At 38.1% G+C, this 14,407-nt stretch overlaps 1 protein-coding gene across 5 annotated transcripts in view; it reads left to right on the forward strand.

The window, feature by feature from the left end:
- RNGTT (RNA guanylyltransferase and 5'-phosphatase) overlaps nt 1-14,407 on the forward strand; it is a 152,244-nt gene that overhangs the window by 110,076 nt on the left and 27,761 nt on the right. For 4 of the 5 annotated variants that reach the window (XM_044427866.1, XM_044427874.1, XM_044427889.1 and 1 more), the window contains one exon: nt 11,352-11,452. In XM_044427866.1, coding sequence (XP_044283801.1) covers nt 11,352-11,452 — 101 coding nt within the window. Of the gene's footprint in view, nt 1-1,732; nt 4,823-11,351; nt 11,453-14,407 lie in introns of those variants that run through there. The other variant, XM_044427897.1, reaches the window with a different exon arrangement.

Here is a 14,407-nt window from a genome sequence, read left to right on the forward strand (position 1 = left end):
CTGCAACTACCATCTTGTCCCCAAAGCAATTCAAGATCTGCTGGGAGTGGTCATTAGGAGATCTGGAAACAAATGTCATCAGTATGTCACAAAGAGATAGAGCTGTGTATCGTCTGAATCAGGTGAAGCTATGCAAGTTCTACAGTCCATTTCATGTGGGGCTGCCTTTAAGCTGGAGCTAGTGCAGAATGCAGCAGTCCAGCTGTTGTCAGGAGCTGCCTCTTTTCACAAGCAGCTCCTTTGCGGATGGAACTGTAACAGCTGTCTGTTCCCTTCCAGTCCAGTTTTAAGAATTTGCAATTAGTACATAAAGCCCTAAACAAGCCGGAACCAGGTCACATGAGAGAACACTTTCAACTTGCCCAGTCACTGAGGTCATCAGAGGACGTTCTCTTGGTAGTTCCTCATGGACCTATGGCCAGTTTGAGCCCACTGAGAATGCAGTCTGTAGTGTGGAGGCCTTCTCTCTGTAGGATTTTCTGCCAATGGAGGTCAGCCAACCATCACTATTAAGTTGCTTTCAGAACCTCTTGAAGGCATCCTTATGTCAACAAACTTTCTTTAGTTGACCTACCATGGTTTCTAAAATATTGTTTTGTTATTAAATCATTAAAATGGTGTTTTATGCCTTTTATTCCCCGCTGTTCTTGAATTTGCTTAGATTTGGAGCAGTATATAAATAAAAATGAATAAATAGAACCCTTTGCAGTCTGCTACCCAATTTTAGAGTGTAAAACCATAATGGCAGGGACCTTACTTTTTTAGGTTTTGTTGTACTGTAGATCACCGTGCATATTGATAGCTTTCTATTTTTGAGAGAAGTCAGTTGATTCATTGTGTCCATTGTATCTGTGCAGTTGTAACCCCTTAACAAGTCAGCAGTACAGGTTAATGATGCAGATTGAATGTCGTGCTAAATCATAAATCCTGCTTTAATAAGGCAGGGTCTGCATGAGTGCCATGAACTCCTATCCAGCCATTTCCTGCTGCGTCGCTCTTCCCTTTATGGTACAGAACACATATACACATCTAGACTTATTAATCCAGGACTTTATTGCCCACCTGTGACCAATGTGTGTATGATGCTGATTGTTGAACTGGCATTGTTTTATAATTTTTGACATGGGCTAGAATTACTTCTTTTGAGTTTTGGAAAATTCATACAATTCCTCCAAGATGATCAGGCATGGAGCATTACTAATTACTAATCTCTGGGTAATTTCCTAGATCTGGTACACACAAGTATTAATTTGTTCATATATTATGTTTACATCCTTCATCCAAGTAGCTTATGGTTGCACACATGATCACTCCCTCTCCCAACATTTTATCTTGCCCTTAGACATACATTAGACTGAAATACGCAAGTCTTTCATACATTAGACATACATACATACACTAAATAGAAAGGCAGTGACTGGCTCAGGGTCACCCAGTCATAGGAGCTTCCCAGTCCTAATCTGAACTTGTAACCACTGCCCCACACTGGCTTGCAGACAGTCTGTCCTAAAATGTAATTTTATTCTTAAAAGATTCCATTTATAAGCACCTCCCTTTAGGGCATAATCCTGTGGACTGTGATCTTACTGCTTGAAGTCTTTGAACTCAGAGTCTTCTGAGATTCCTGTTCCCTGATGGGTTGAAGCCATCAAGGTAGTGGAGGTGATGTTTCTCTTTCTTCACTCCAGTCATTGATTTTTATTTTTATTTTTTTGCCAAATGGCCTTTTCAGACTTTTACTAAGGGCACTTCAGAGGGGGAGCGAAGAAGGCTGCAAGAGGCTCAGATTGCATTGTGGAACCCTTTCCTCACTTCCCAAAGTCAGTTTTCCAACGTGAAGAGGCAGTTGATGTGGTTCTTCCTGGCTTTTGGTGATGATGTGGTGTGGTTCATTTTCAGACTCCTGCTTCCATTCATCCAGGGGCTGTAGGACTGTTTTCCTAATGTACCTTTCTGAATATGATGCTTTTGGCAATGAAAGTGGAATGTTACATTTTTTTTCTTTCCAAATTAACTTTTTGCTTGTTGAAAATAAATTTATTCTGGCAAAATTGAGCATGGTGAAATTTAGCATTCGGAATTGTACTCTAGATCTGAGCATATGAATTTAATGCAATTAAAACTCATTATTTCATAATCATACACTAATGTGCATTTTAAACAGATTATTTTGTTTCCTGTGTGTTGTGTAGTGATAGTCTTTGAATCTAAGTAATACAATACTTTATTCAAGAATATAAAATTACCAGAGGAAAGAAGCTGTGGTGATTTCAATAGTTTGTGACTTTTCTGCAAATCTGTACATTTGGACATTGCATTTGGGCTAGATATACAGTGCTCATTTTTTCTCAGTGCTTACATAGCTTTTGCTAGTGTGTGTGTATGTGTGCGTAATGTATATTGTAGGATAGTATGAGGTTTAATGCTGTGTGTTATGTCTATATTAAGAATAAATGTTATCAGTAAAACTAAGAAATCAAAGGCTTAATAAATCATTTGCTGAAAGCAAACCAGGCATAGCAAGATGGCAAAACCTAGTTTGGAAAAACCCAGGGCAAAGTGTCTGGGTCAGTGTTCCCCAGCATTGCCTTCGCCATTCTAGTAGCTGCAAACTCACCCAGGCAAGAATCTTAACAAATTAATATAATAATGTTTTAAATAGTCTAGCACTAGTAGGAGAACTACTGAATTGCACTGGGGAAAATAAATATTGCAGTGGCTGCAATCACATAGTTCAGTGCTTGCCCTATATGTGGCTGGCATATAAGCAACATAAAGCAATTAAGGACACAATCTTATGCATGGAAGCCTGGAGATTTCTGGGATTTATAGTACTTATCTCTGTCTAAACATGTATAGGACTGTGCCCTACAGCATTTTAAAAAAGTCTTAAACAGTATGCCAGTGTTAGCCCTGATATGTCCTGCCCTATGGGTCTTGCCATTTAGCCAAGTATGTTGGCTGCTGAAGCCAAACCTTGAATTCTGGGGAGCATTTTATCATTGAAATATGGACAGAATGCACTTGTGACAGTTGGGGACTTAATTCTTAATTCATTCTCACTTGTGCTTTTTTGTTTCTGCCATCCTCTAAAGGCATCTTCATGCTATATTAACCTATGATACAACTCTGCACAATATTAAAGGTGGATTATTCATGAAAGAGACAATCCAGATCAGGCAAATGGATATTTTGGAGGCTCTGTAAATAATTCTTCACAATTATTCTTTCCATAAACTGTTGTTTGAAATTAGAGGTCCAGAAGAAATTACAGTTGCAGCTGCTGTAGCTAGGATGAGTAAAGTGCAACCAAAAAGAGGCAATGATTATGGAAAGACGATGTAAATTCAATAGCTTGCTTTGTTCTTCTCCATGGGCACATGCTGAAAATACAATGGTTTCTGCTTAGTCGTTTTCTTTGCAATGTCTCATTTAACTGTTTCCTTAACTTTCAGGAGTAACAAAATGGAGATCTAACTGGTAAGCTGTGGTTGTGATTGTTGCCTCAAACCAAGGACAATTTGGCTTCATATCACATGAAATAGACCAAAAGCAGTCTCTGTGAATTGGACAGGGAGGAGTAATTTTGTATTGTATGACAGGACTTTTATTTTATTAAAACACTTGCATGAATGGGGGCTTAATACAAGAAATAATAATAAAAACATGCACATGATATTGCCATAGAAAAGTCACTAAGACAAAGTAAGCCTAATATCTGATACACACAGCCATAATCTGTGTCTTTCTTAATACAGAAAGCAATGAATGTCCAAGTGCATTTGTTGCATTACCAGTTTTCCGCTCTCTATGTAATAAAATATTGTGCAAATCAGTGAAACCAAGAGCTTTACACTTTGTAGGCTGATTCATCATCCCTTCCATTACTCTATATAGGCATACCTGCTGATATTTTAAAAAGGGTAAAGAATACTTTCATGGTAATACCGGAGACCTAGACTCTGCACTGGTAGCAGACCAAGTGGCCATTTGCCATCATTGGTTTCAGCTACAGGGTAGCATACAGTACACTAGCATGTTATGCATTTTGACCAATTCTAAAGCCTCAAACAGAGCTCCTGACTTGATTCCATTTTTCTACCCCTTCTTTGGACATTAATCATGGTCCTTTCTGACTCAGCTGGCAAATATCACTCAAGATTTCTTGGGTCTCTTACTGAACAGATGCATAGGGTTGTTCTTAATTCTCTCATCAACCCAAGGAATGAGGCTGAAAAATCACATTAGAATGGGTTTTAGTTACACCTATCTTTAGCACTACTAGTAAATATACCAAAACATATACTTAAACCAGTAGCTGCTGCTACTTCTGGTTCTTTCATTCATCTGAAGAGTAGGGGGACTATTAACTAGCCATTAGAATTAGTTATACTGGTACTCATCCAGCTTTCTGTTTTCAGGCTAGATGTGACTTCTGACCAAGTTTTTCAATTCACATTAGTTTAATGATGGGATAGGACAGATGTTGGGAGCATTGTGCACAAGAAAGTTAACACAGTTTAAGTTGTCCTTTATAAATCTAAATGTTTTCAGTTGTGAAGTGACCTATCAAATAAATAATGGGATTGTAATATTTAAATGTAGGTAGCTACTAAGCAAATTTGTCCATGTTCTTGTTTTGCTCAATGCAACACTTAGAAAAGTGATTAGTAGGCTTAAGAGAGGGGCTGTGCTCTTAAGTTTTAAATTAAAGTGCTTAAGAAGCAGACATTTTACCTATGTAATTACAAGTATAGAAGGCTTTTGCCCGATGACCCTGAAGAACCATTGAGGTGTCTCAAAAGTATTTATAACCATTCAAATAGCACATATATAATAATAGCAAATCCAGATATCTGAATGCTATGCCTTGTGTAGCCAAAACAGCACTAACCTTGCATAAGAGGGGAGATACTGGCAGATCTGGGTAGCCCTATGCTTTGCAGATATATGATCATTTAAAAAATTCTAACATTGCAGGTGTCCTGGAAAACAGCCCAGTGATGCTTGAGTAGGCCAGGAAAGCTGACTCATTCTTGGCATAGGGGTGTGGGGGGAAGAAGACAGAAAAAGCTGGGGAAAGGGACAGTTGGGTGGCTATAAATTGGAGTAAGAACTCTGTTGAGTGCAGCTTATATGCTGTTGCAGATCCTACCTATACCATCTAATGGTGTAGTGGTTAAGAGCATGGGACTGGGACTCAGACGATCTGGGTTCTAGTCCCTGCTCAGCCATGGAGCCAGCTGGGTGAGTTTGAGCCAGTCACAGACTCTCAGCCCAACCTACCTCACAGGGTTGTTGTTGTGGGGATAAGATGGAGGAGGAGATGTAAGCTGTCTTGAGCCTTTTGTAGGAAAAGGCAGGATATAAATCGAAAAATAAATAAAATTTCTAGATCTTACTTTTGTCATGTTTATTAAAATCCCCTGGGAATGAAACCAACTATTTTTTTATGTTTCCTGGTATAATTAATACATATGAAAGATGTATATGTTCCTTTCTAACTGGTGAATACAGAAATCATGAGTTTTTTCATTCACTGGCATGGTACTTTAAAAATATACATTCTTTTAAAACCTGATCTGTTTCCCTTTGTCTGTTTAGACCATTTAGCCAGGATTTACTTGAAAGAATTTACTAGAATGTACTAGTAAGTAGCGTGTAAGTCCTTAGGACCCACCACTTTCCCTCTATACCACAAAAACTTGCAATGGTTTACACAGATATGTCTTGAATGACTTTCTCCTCTGAGAAATATAGTCACTCTGGGAAAGAGATTAGTGAACAGTGGCAATAATACATGTTTCCTTCTGTCAGGGGGCAAGGCAAATGCACATCTAGGTCTATATGGCACCTTCCATTAGGAACTATTAAACTAAATTTAGATTTAAATTTATTAGACTCTTTATCCCTGAAATATCTTGATGGTATGTTAAAAGCCACCTAATGGTCATTTATATAAATGACTTGACTTGGATGTCATGAGCAATTCCTGAGCAGCTTTACTCAAGGATTGGCAAGTAAGTACACATGCACTTCTTGCCATTTCTGCTTCTGAAAACTGCTTTTGTTTGTTGGGATGAAGTGGAAATCCATGCATTCTGAGTTGATTCACTGTTAAATAACACATAGTTAACACACCATGAGAGCAGAATGACATAGGAACCAACACACTCACTTGTGTACCCCTAGTTTGTTAACCATGACGGGAAGGATTGATCCAGACCGGGCCACTGTGTAGGCCAACACAGGAGCCACAGAAAAATCCAAGTTTTCTAGATTTCTAGCTCCTTTATTAAGACAAGATGTTACAAAAAAAAGTAGGCAATGAAGAGTCTAATTGAGAGTCCATACTGTCATTTAAGTTCCCTCATCTGATGATGGAAACTTGATCTGGCAGTCCAGATATATGCAAAGTTCCATATTAAATACCTGGATGTTAAGTCACCATTTCATCACCATATCGTGTTAGTTGCGAGCAAATAACATTGACATTCAAAATAATTTAGACGATACCTATAATTTCCTGTGCTAAGTTTGAAGCCAGTGATGAACTGGCTGGGGGAAAACTCAGTTCAGTCTGCAGTTTATTTGCTTGAAAGGAATTGGCAATAAGAAATTGGAAGCACTTAGTTAATGGATTATTGGAATGTTTGCAATAAACAGCATCATTTTTAAAATTGTAGTAGTTTTTCTAGAAACATATGCCAAATTTAACTGTATGCCAACGTACATTTAATGTAGGTGGAGATATATATTGTGGACTTGTACCTTCTGGGATCCTTTGCTAGGAGAACAGCCAGGCTGGCCTAATGAGGCTTTCTTCTCATCTTTTTATGCAGTTGGGCAAATTAGGTACTGAGATAGCCAGTGAGAGAAAATAATGTGCCTTTTGTGTGCTTTTCCTCAAATAGACTATTGTGGGTAAGGGCAATGGCTGTCCAAGGCTGATTTAAGGCACTTGCTGTCCATAGGCATAGGTTTGTGGACAAATACTTGTTTATCTGATAAAGCAGAGGAAATATTTGTCAAATATTTTTCACCTTTCCACCCTAATAGATATTATTAGACTGCTGGGTTTCCAAATACTATCTATATTCCAATTACGGAATTCTGTCTCCTCTCTAAGGAAATATTTCCAGGAGTATAAAGCTATAATATGCTTTATCATAGATGGAGATTTTTCTAAACAAATTGCAGAAGTCAGCAAAGTTATGACAACATTGGAGGTAAGTGGCTGCCCACATTTATTAAAAAAAAATAATGTTGGGTCCCATTTTTGCCTGAACTTTTGAAATCTGATCCAAAGCTAGCTTCAGTGTTGATCCTTAATGCTGGGACAATAGAGAGCTCTCAGTGGAGAGAAATACCTTTATTTCTTTTTTGTAGCCTAATAGTTCTGTTTGTTGTTTTGTGTGGCTCTAGCCATTTTATGGCAAATACCACAGAAGCATTTGTTAGAGTGTTGTTAGAGCTTTTGTTAGTGGGAACAATTCATATTTCATTTCTAGCATTAATAGGGAAGGAAGATGTTAACCAGAGGGTCTGAAGTGCTGGGGCAGAAGATCTTTAGTTGAATCTGGGGCAGAAGGGAATTACTTGGACAGACTGGAAAATTCATAGTGGTTAAAGGACATCTATCACTGGCCTTTTAGCAGGAAAGGTTCACTCCCTGTTGTTAAAGCCAGAGTCTCTTGTTATAGTTCTGCTCCAAAAAAATTAAACTCTAAGGGGGAGGTTTGTCATTAATACACTATTCTTATTTATTTATTTAATCTCTATCTCACATTTTTCTTTTTGATAAACAACTCCTCCTCCTCCTCTCAATCTTATTCCACAATAACCTGTGAGGTAGGTTGGGCTGAGAGTTTGTGACTGGATCAAAGTCACCCAGTGAGCTCTATGACTGAGTGGAAACTAGAACCTGAATCTCTTGATTACCAGGTCTGTACTCTTAACCACCACACCATACTGGCTCATACCACATTCATCATTTATTTAGGATATTTCTAGGCTGTCCATCACTTTCATCTCTGGATGGCTTACAATAAAATGTTTAGCGTTTCTTAATTTAATTAAGTGGGATTTATTGGTGACATAGACACTGAGAAGGATGAAAACCACCTTCAGATGTCTGTTGCTCTTGAACCAGATTTTATTTGTTATACTTATAGCCTACCTGTTTTGGCAAGGAATCCATGGAGACTTACACAGTATTCCTTTTCTACACTTTATCCTTATAACAAGCTTGAGAGGTAGTTTAGGTTGAAATCCAGTGTCTGACCTGAAGTCTTCCAGGGAGCTTCATGGCTGAATGGGGACTAGAATCCAGATCTTCTTCTTCCCAGTCTATACTCTATCTTCTGTAGCACACTGAAAGATTAGGTCTGAAAGTACAAGCAGTAGCAAAGGAAAGAGGGTTGGGAACAAAGAGGTGTTAGTGCCAGGTATATCATGCAATAATGAAGTGAGAAACTTGGTAGTGAGATGTAAAAGTGATTGAGCAGATGGAAATATCTCATTTGTAGCACTAGATATTGTGCTAATAAGATTTGTTTGTGGGAAAACCTTGTTTGTGAAACCTGTTGCTGAATTTTGAGGGAAGTGCAGGGAGATACAATTTTGAATTTACTTTTGAATTTATTGCTATCTTTTGATTTTTTTAATGACATAATGGATGATGATCTCTCCAGTCCTCACATATGCATCAAATACTTTCTCTAGAGCCCCATGAGGACGTAAAGTTCATTTTCTTTACTGGGACAAATAATTCACACACATTCCAGCAATAGTTGCAAGGAAAATTCAGTATATAACATAACACATATGACTGAAGAATAATGAATAAAATGCATTAAGAAATGAAATAAGTAGGAAAACACAATAATACCAATTCTTAAGAAAGCATCATATTATGCTACCATAGAAGCCAATATAGCCTCAGAGAACTAGTGCCCTTAGGATTATTTTGGAAGCTGCCTGCAGAGGACTTCTAACTGCTGGATTACAATGAAGCTAAAATCCTTTCAGATGTCTCTCTCTAATATGAACAGATATGTATTGTGTGGCAGTCACCACTTTAAAAGCAGAATGAAAGGTTTGTCCATGGTAGCCATGATTATTTCCATTGAGATGTTTTGTTTTTTAATGTGAACATTATAATGACAGGCATTGCATGAACAAAAGCTTTCAGCCGTCACTTGGTGTGCTATAATATAATTTTATAATACATAAAAGTTAACTAATTACTAGCAATTACTTCTAAATAATGGGTAAGAGGAAAGCTGTGCTTTTTGGCAGAAACTGCCCAGATAAAGATACTTCTAACTAAATGTGTTCTCTATACTGCTCTTTTTCTTTAAGTATCCGCATTTGGTGTTTATTTTTGTTTTCGTAAAAACAAATGGGTCTCTTAAGTTAGGCTTTTTCAAACTATGTTCTTTGGATCCCTGGGGTTCCTTGGAAGCTAGTTGGGACTCCTCAATTAAAAGATCGGCAATGACAAACTTCACCAGAACACAGTTTACCTGCTTCTACAGACCTTCATTTACAGATGGTTGGCTCTTGTTTTAGGAGCAGCAGCTCATTTGACCTCATGGCCGACCAGGTACAGCCTATTTAAGTGACTCCTCCTACAGAGGAAGCAACAGTTGGACTTGCCTATGTGCTCCAGAAAAACGTGTCATCCCAAGGTGAAGGAATGACCTCCATGAGCTTTGAGAGAAACAAAGTATTCTTTCTTCAAAACTATTCTGTTTACTAATGCACAAATTTGAAAAAAAATATTGACCAAAATTCCCATAATTAAGCAACTAATTATTGCTTTAATTATTTACTTGGGGTTAGGCTGGAGATAAATGCATATAAAAATAAAATCAAATTATGTAGGGAAACTCTGTGGTACTGATTTTTTTTTTCTTATTTGCAAGCCTTCAGATAAAAAAACTATTTCTAAATAAAGCTTTGAATTTGAGTATAACCTTTAGGTCACATTAACAGTGCAATTCTAGGTGAATCCCACTGTTTTTGAGAGGACCTTCCCCCAGGTAGGTATGCATAGGATTACATCCTCAAGTGTACTTTTATTCCCCTTCCTGCAGTCATCTTTTTGTTTTTTGGCATGAATGCTGCTGATATTATTGGAAAAAAATAGAATTTTTCCCATGAATGTGGATGAAGAGAAATTCTTAGGATAGAAATACCAATTCCCTATAGAACTTTCTTATGTGGTTACTGAAGACTAGTAGTGGCATTTCAGTGCATGTTACTAACGATACTTGAGCCAGCTCTGTAGCACTGAGTTATATGTGCATTGGGTTGCAGACTATGGTAGTAAATTGCATGAGATTGTTGGGTGCACATCTGTTGGGCTGGAATTGGGGCACATAGCAGCAGACAGTGGCACATATATGCTGAAGTCACAAAGGGATTTGGGGGCTTGAACATGCTTCATGCATGGCACACAATATTAACCAGTTAATTAAGTGTTTTATGCAGGAGAAGATTGTGAGTGTACACAGGATTCTAGAAAAAATGTGAAAAATCTGTGGCTTGCCAGGCACATAGCAAGTTACAGCAGTTAGGAGCTATGAACTTTTTTCTGCCCAGAACTGTTTCAAGAAGCACCTACATAGTGGATTTCCATGTTCTACATATTCCAGAGAATATACAAGCAGGAGCTTGCACAACATTGATTTTGAGAACTTGGGATTGCGCCCAATGTGGGTTCATCATGACTATATTCACTGCCCTAGCTTGCTAAAGCTATGCTGATTGCCCTCAGAAGCAGCAAATGAACACAGAGTAAAATATTTGCTGTACAAAACAGCTACTTCCTTCTTATCTTTTGGTATATGTTTAGTAGTCACTATACAGTAATGAGAGCTAATACTTTCTTTTTAAAGATGGTATAATTTGTCTATTGCATTATAACAATACCTTTTATAGTTGCATGCTATGTTAGTTTTTAAAGCAGAGAAATGTTGGGATAAAGGCATAAAAGGCCGTAGTTTAAAAATATCCGGTGTTAACATAGGGCCTTAAGACATATCCAATGGCTTGGGAGAAAGGAGGGGGACAGTGCCCTTTCACCAATTCTGTATGGCTGATCCCTAAAGACCACATGGCAACTGTGTGTGCTATGTACTGATCTCCTATTAATCCCCTCAGCAGATTTAGAAGAAACATAGGGGTAGTTCACATCTGGAGAAGACTTATAAAAGCCTAAATAGTGTGTTACCATCTTATTTCAGGTTCTAAGCTTTCTTGTTTCATGCTAAAACACCAACTATGAGTTTGGGATGTTGACTTAAATAATAAGTTTTCTTTAATTCTTCTTAATTTTTTAAAAGAAATACAAGCCTGGACGATGTGATGACATTTTGAAATGGAAGCCACCCAGTCTGAATTCAGTGGATTTTCGCCTAAAAATAACAAGATTTGTTGGAGAAGGGTATGTAAACTCTTCCCATTCATCTTATATAATATAGACTAAAATATGATGCCACTTGCTGACTGGAGAAATAGAGAGAAGGGGCTTAAGTGAACTATGTTCTGTTCAAGGAAAGGGTTAGGCAAACAGGCTGAGGATGAGGAAGGTGAGTAGGAAGAGAGACCATAAGACAGGTTGACTAAAAGGAAGGAGATGAGTTGGGTTAAGAAGGCAAGAGCCTACAGGGAAGGAAAAAATGAACAATTACTACTTCTCTGATGCTTTATTTTTCTGGTTTGAGGCATCTTTCCCTAGAATTTTTATACTATAGATAGCTTGATTGGCAGACAATAATTCATTGGTTATTGTGCAGTACAACCTAGTTCATACATAACTAACCCATGGGCTACATTCACACATAATGTTAAACTAATGTTTATGTTAATATGGATTGTTGAATTGTAAGTTATGTGCAAGCCCAGAACTATGGGTTAACTATGGATTGTTATGCACAAGCAGCGCACAAACAGATCCATTCTTATTATTACATTTGTATACTGCCCCATAGCCCATAGGGATCTCTGGGCAGTTCATAGTAGAACAAGAAAATACATATTCCATACAAATACAATAATGTAATCATGCAATACAATATTTAACTATAAGCAATGCAAAATCAAAACAAAACTTAGTACAATACTAAAATACAGTACATAATATCAGCAATAATAAGATGCACCTATAACCCCCTCACACACAAAACCCAAATACCCATTAGTATACTAGCTAAAGAAACACAGCCACCCAGGCCCTGCCTTAACATCTCTCCAATGCCATGATACAGCAGGGTAATCCAAATGGGCCCCAAATGGGGTACAAATGGGCAGTGCCCTTTGGTAGTTGCTCTTTGGCTGCAACCCAAGATTGCCGCCCTTGGTGGTGTCGGCAAGAAAAAAGGCCCGGTCTCCGAGGTCCCTGCTCTTGTCTGGCTCCTCTTGGAGTTTCTCTCCCCTCCCTCACCTCCTTGACAGCACTGACATGCTGCAAAGGCATGCATAATACAGAAAAGGAATGGACAAAAGGGGCGGGAAACAAACAATCCAGGAATTGAAAGAATAACCCTTAGTCTGCTTGTAAGTCTGGCAGCCAAAATGGGGGCTAACTGTGGGTAAGGCAAAAATCCATGTGTTTATTAAATCATGATTTGTTGTGAGCCGCCCCGAGGCTTTGTTGCAATGGGGGCAGCATAAAAATGTTTTAAATAAATAAAATAAATAAATGATCAGAGTCTGTTAATCCCAAGGGGTTTTGAATTCTGACTTGTTGTGATGTACAAACTCAACCATGCTAACAAACGGTGGTCTTTTAAGCATGAAAAACTAAGAGAACATATGGTTTGTTGTCAGAAAGTGCAACAACTGAGAATATGGCTTGACAATGGCTTATCACTGAATTGTAGGTTGCTGTGTTGTGTGAACCCAGCCACACTAACAAACCACAAAGAGAAATCATGGTTTGTTGCTGATTGTAAATTCTGGGTTGTTCATGGTTAAGAAACCATGAATTGTTAGCTTAGCTGGGCTCATACAATGCATAAATGATTAAGTAGAAATACACACTTCAGTGGTAATCCATACTCAGGGTTGTTGCATTGTGCAAAGCTAGATTTCTGGGTTGCTTAAACTATAGGTTGTCATTATGTGTGAATCCAGAACTATGGGCAGGGGGGCGAGTTTGGTCATTTCACCCATCTACAGAGAAATAGGAAAGAATAGTAAAAAACAAAAACAAAATACATGTCCTTACTATAGCACTGCAAAGGTATTTGGGATACAGGGAGGGAGCAAAGGAAAAGGAAGACTAATAACATCTCTCACAATTGTGTGCCAGACAATTTGATCAAATAAATCATGGGTTAGCATTCTGTGCAAACCAGGTCTATATCTGTGGTAGATATATTTCTGGATGGTTCATTCTGCTTTCCTACATTTGTTACTGAAAAAATTATATAAAGTCTCAATGATAGTCAGCTCATACCTTATAAAATGGCCTATTTTAAACTTCCAGATGCTTCCATTGGAGCGATGGGGTTTCATGTTGCCTGTTTCTAAAAGTTCAAATGGAATACCATTTGTAATCTGTCCCATATACAGCATAATGGCTGAAATATCAGTTTCTGAATTGCCATCAGTTGAGTTCATACCATGATCTGCGGCCTAGCCTGCTGCTTTTCATTCTAACTCTTCTTAAACTGGAATCTCACAAGATATGAGTATATTTTGAAAGAAATGCAAAGCCTCTCCCCATATACACCTGACTGTGTTGCCAACCACAGGTGTGCTTTCTCCTATACAGTTTATATCTTCAGATGGGCAGCTTGCCTTGGGGAATTGGGATGTATATGTGGGGTGGTGACCCCTATTTCTTTTTCAACAGAAGAAATGTAAATAAACAAAACAGTCTAGCCAGTGGAATACAGTCTGAGAGTACAAGATAGATAGGGAATGGGAAGAGAGGGGAATAGTTTAAATGATGAACCAGGGGTTTAGAGGCACTCCGTTTGGATGGATGAGCATAGAGAAGCACTATAGTAATTCAGAAAGGATACTTTGAACTGTGTGTAAGGAACTCATCACTTGAATTCTAAATATTCTAGAACGGCAAAATATGCAGACCTAGTCATCTACAGAAAATGCTCTCTGTAAATAAATGGGAAAGGGGAAGTTTTGCGATTCCTGCACTTTAGGTTTCCAAACATTGCAGTAACCTGAGTAGTTTTTATAATTGCCTTTGAAGATAGAAAGTCTCTGTCTGGTCAGCCAAAGGAAATGCGCACATTGTCACCATGGAAAGGCATACTTCTGCAGCAATACTTCCTATTAGGAAAGTGAAGATGAAGCTGTCATTTTCTTTAATGCTGGGTTAAGAATATCACCCAATAATTACAGGTTTGTTGTGGAAAGAGACAAATTGTCT

Source organism: Varanus komodoensis, unplaced genomic scaffold (assembly GCF_004798865.1).
Source record: "Varanus komodoensis strain SLA01 unplaced genomic scaffold, ASM479886v1 scaffold1, whole genome shotgun sequence".
Lineage (NCBI taxonomy): Eukaryota > Metazoa > Chordata > Lepidosauria > Squamata > Varanidae > Varanus > Varanus komodoensis.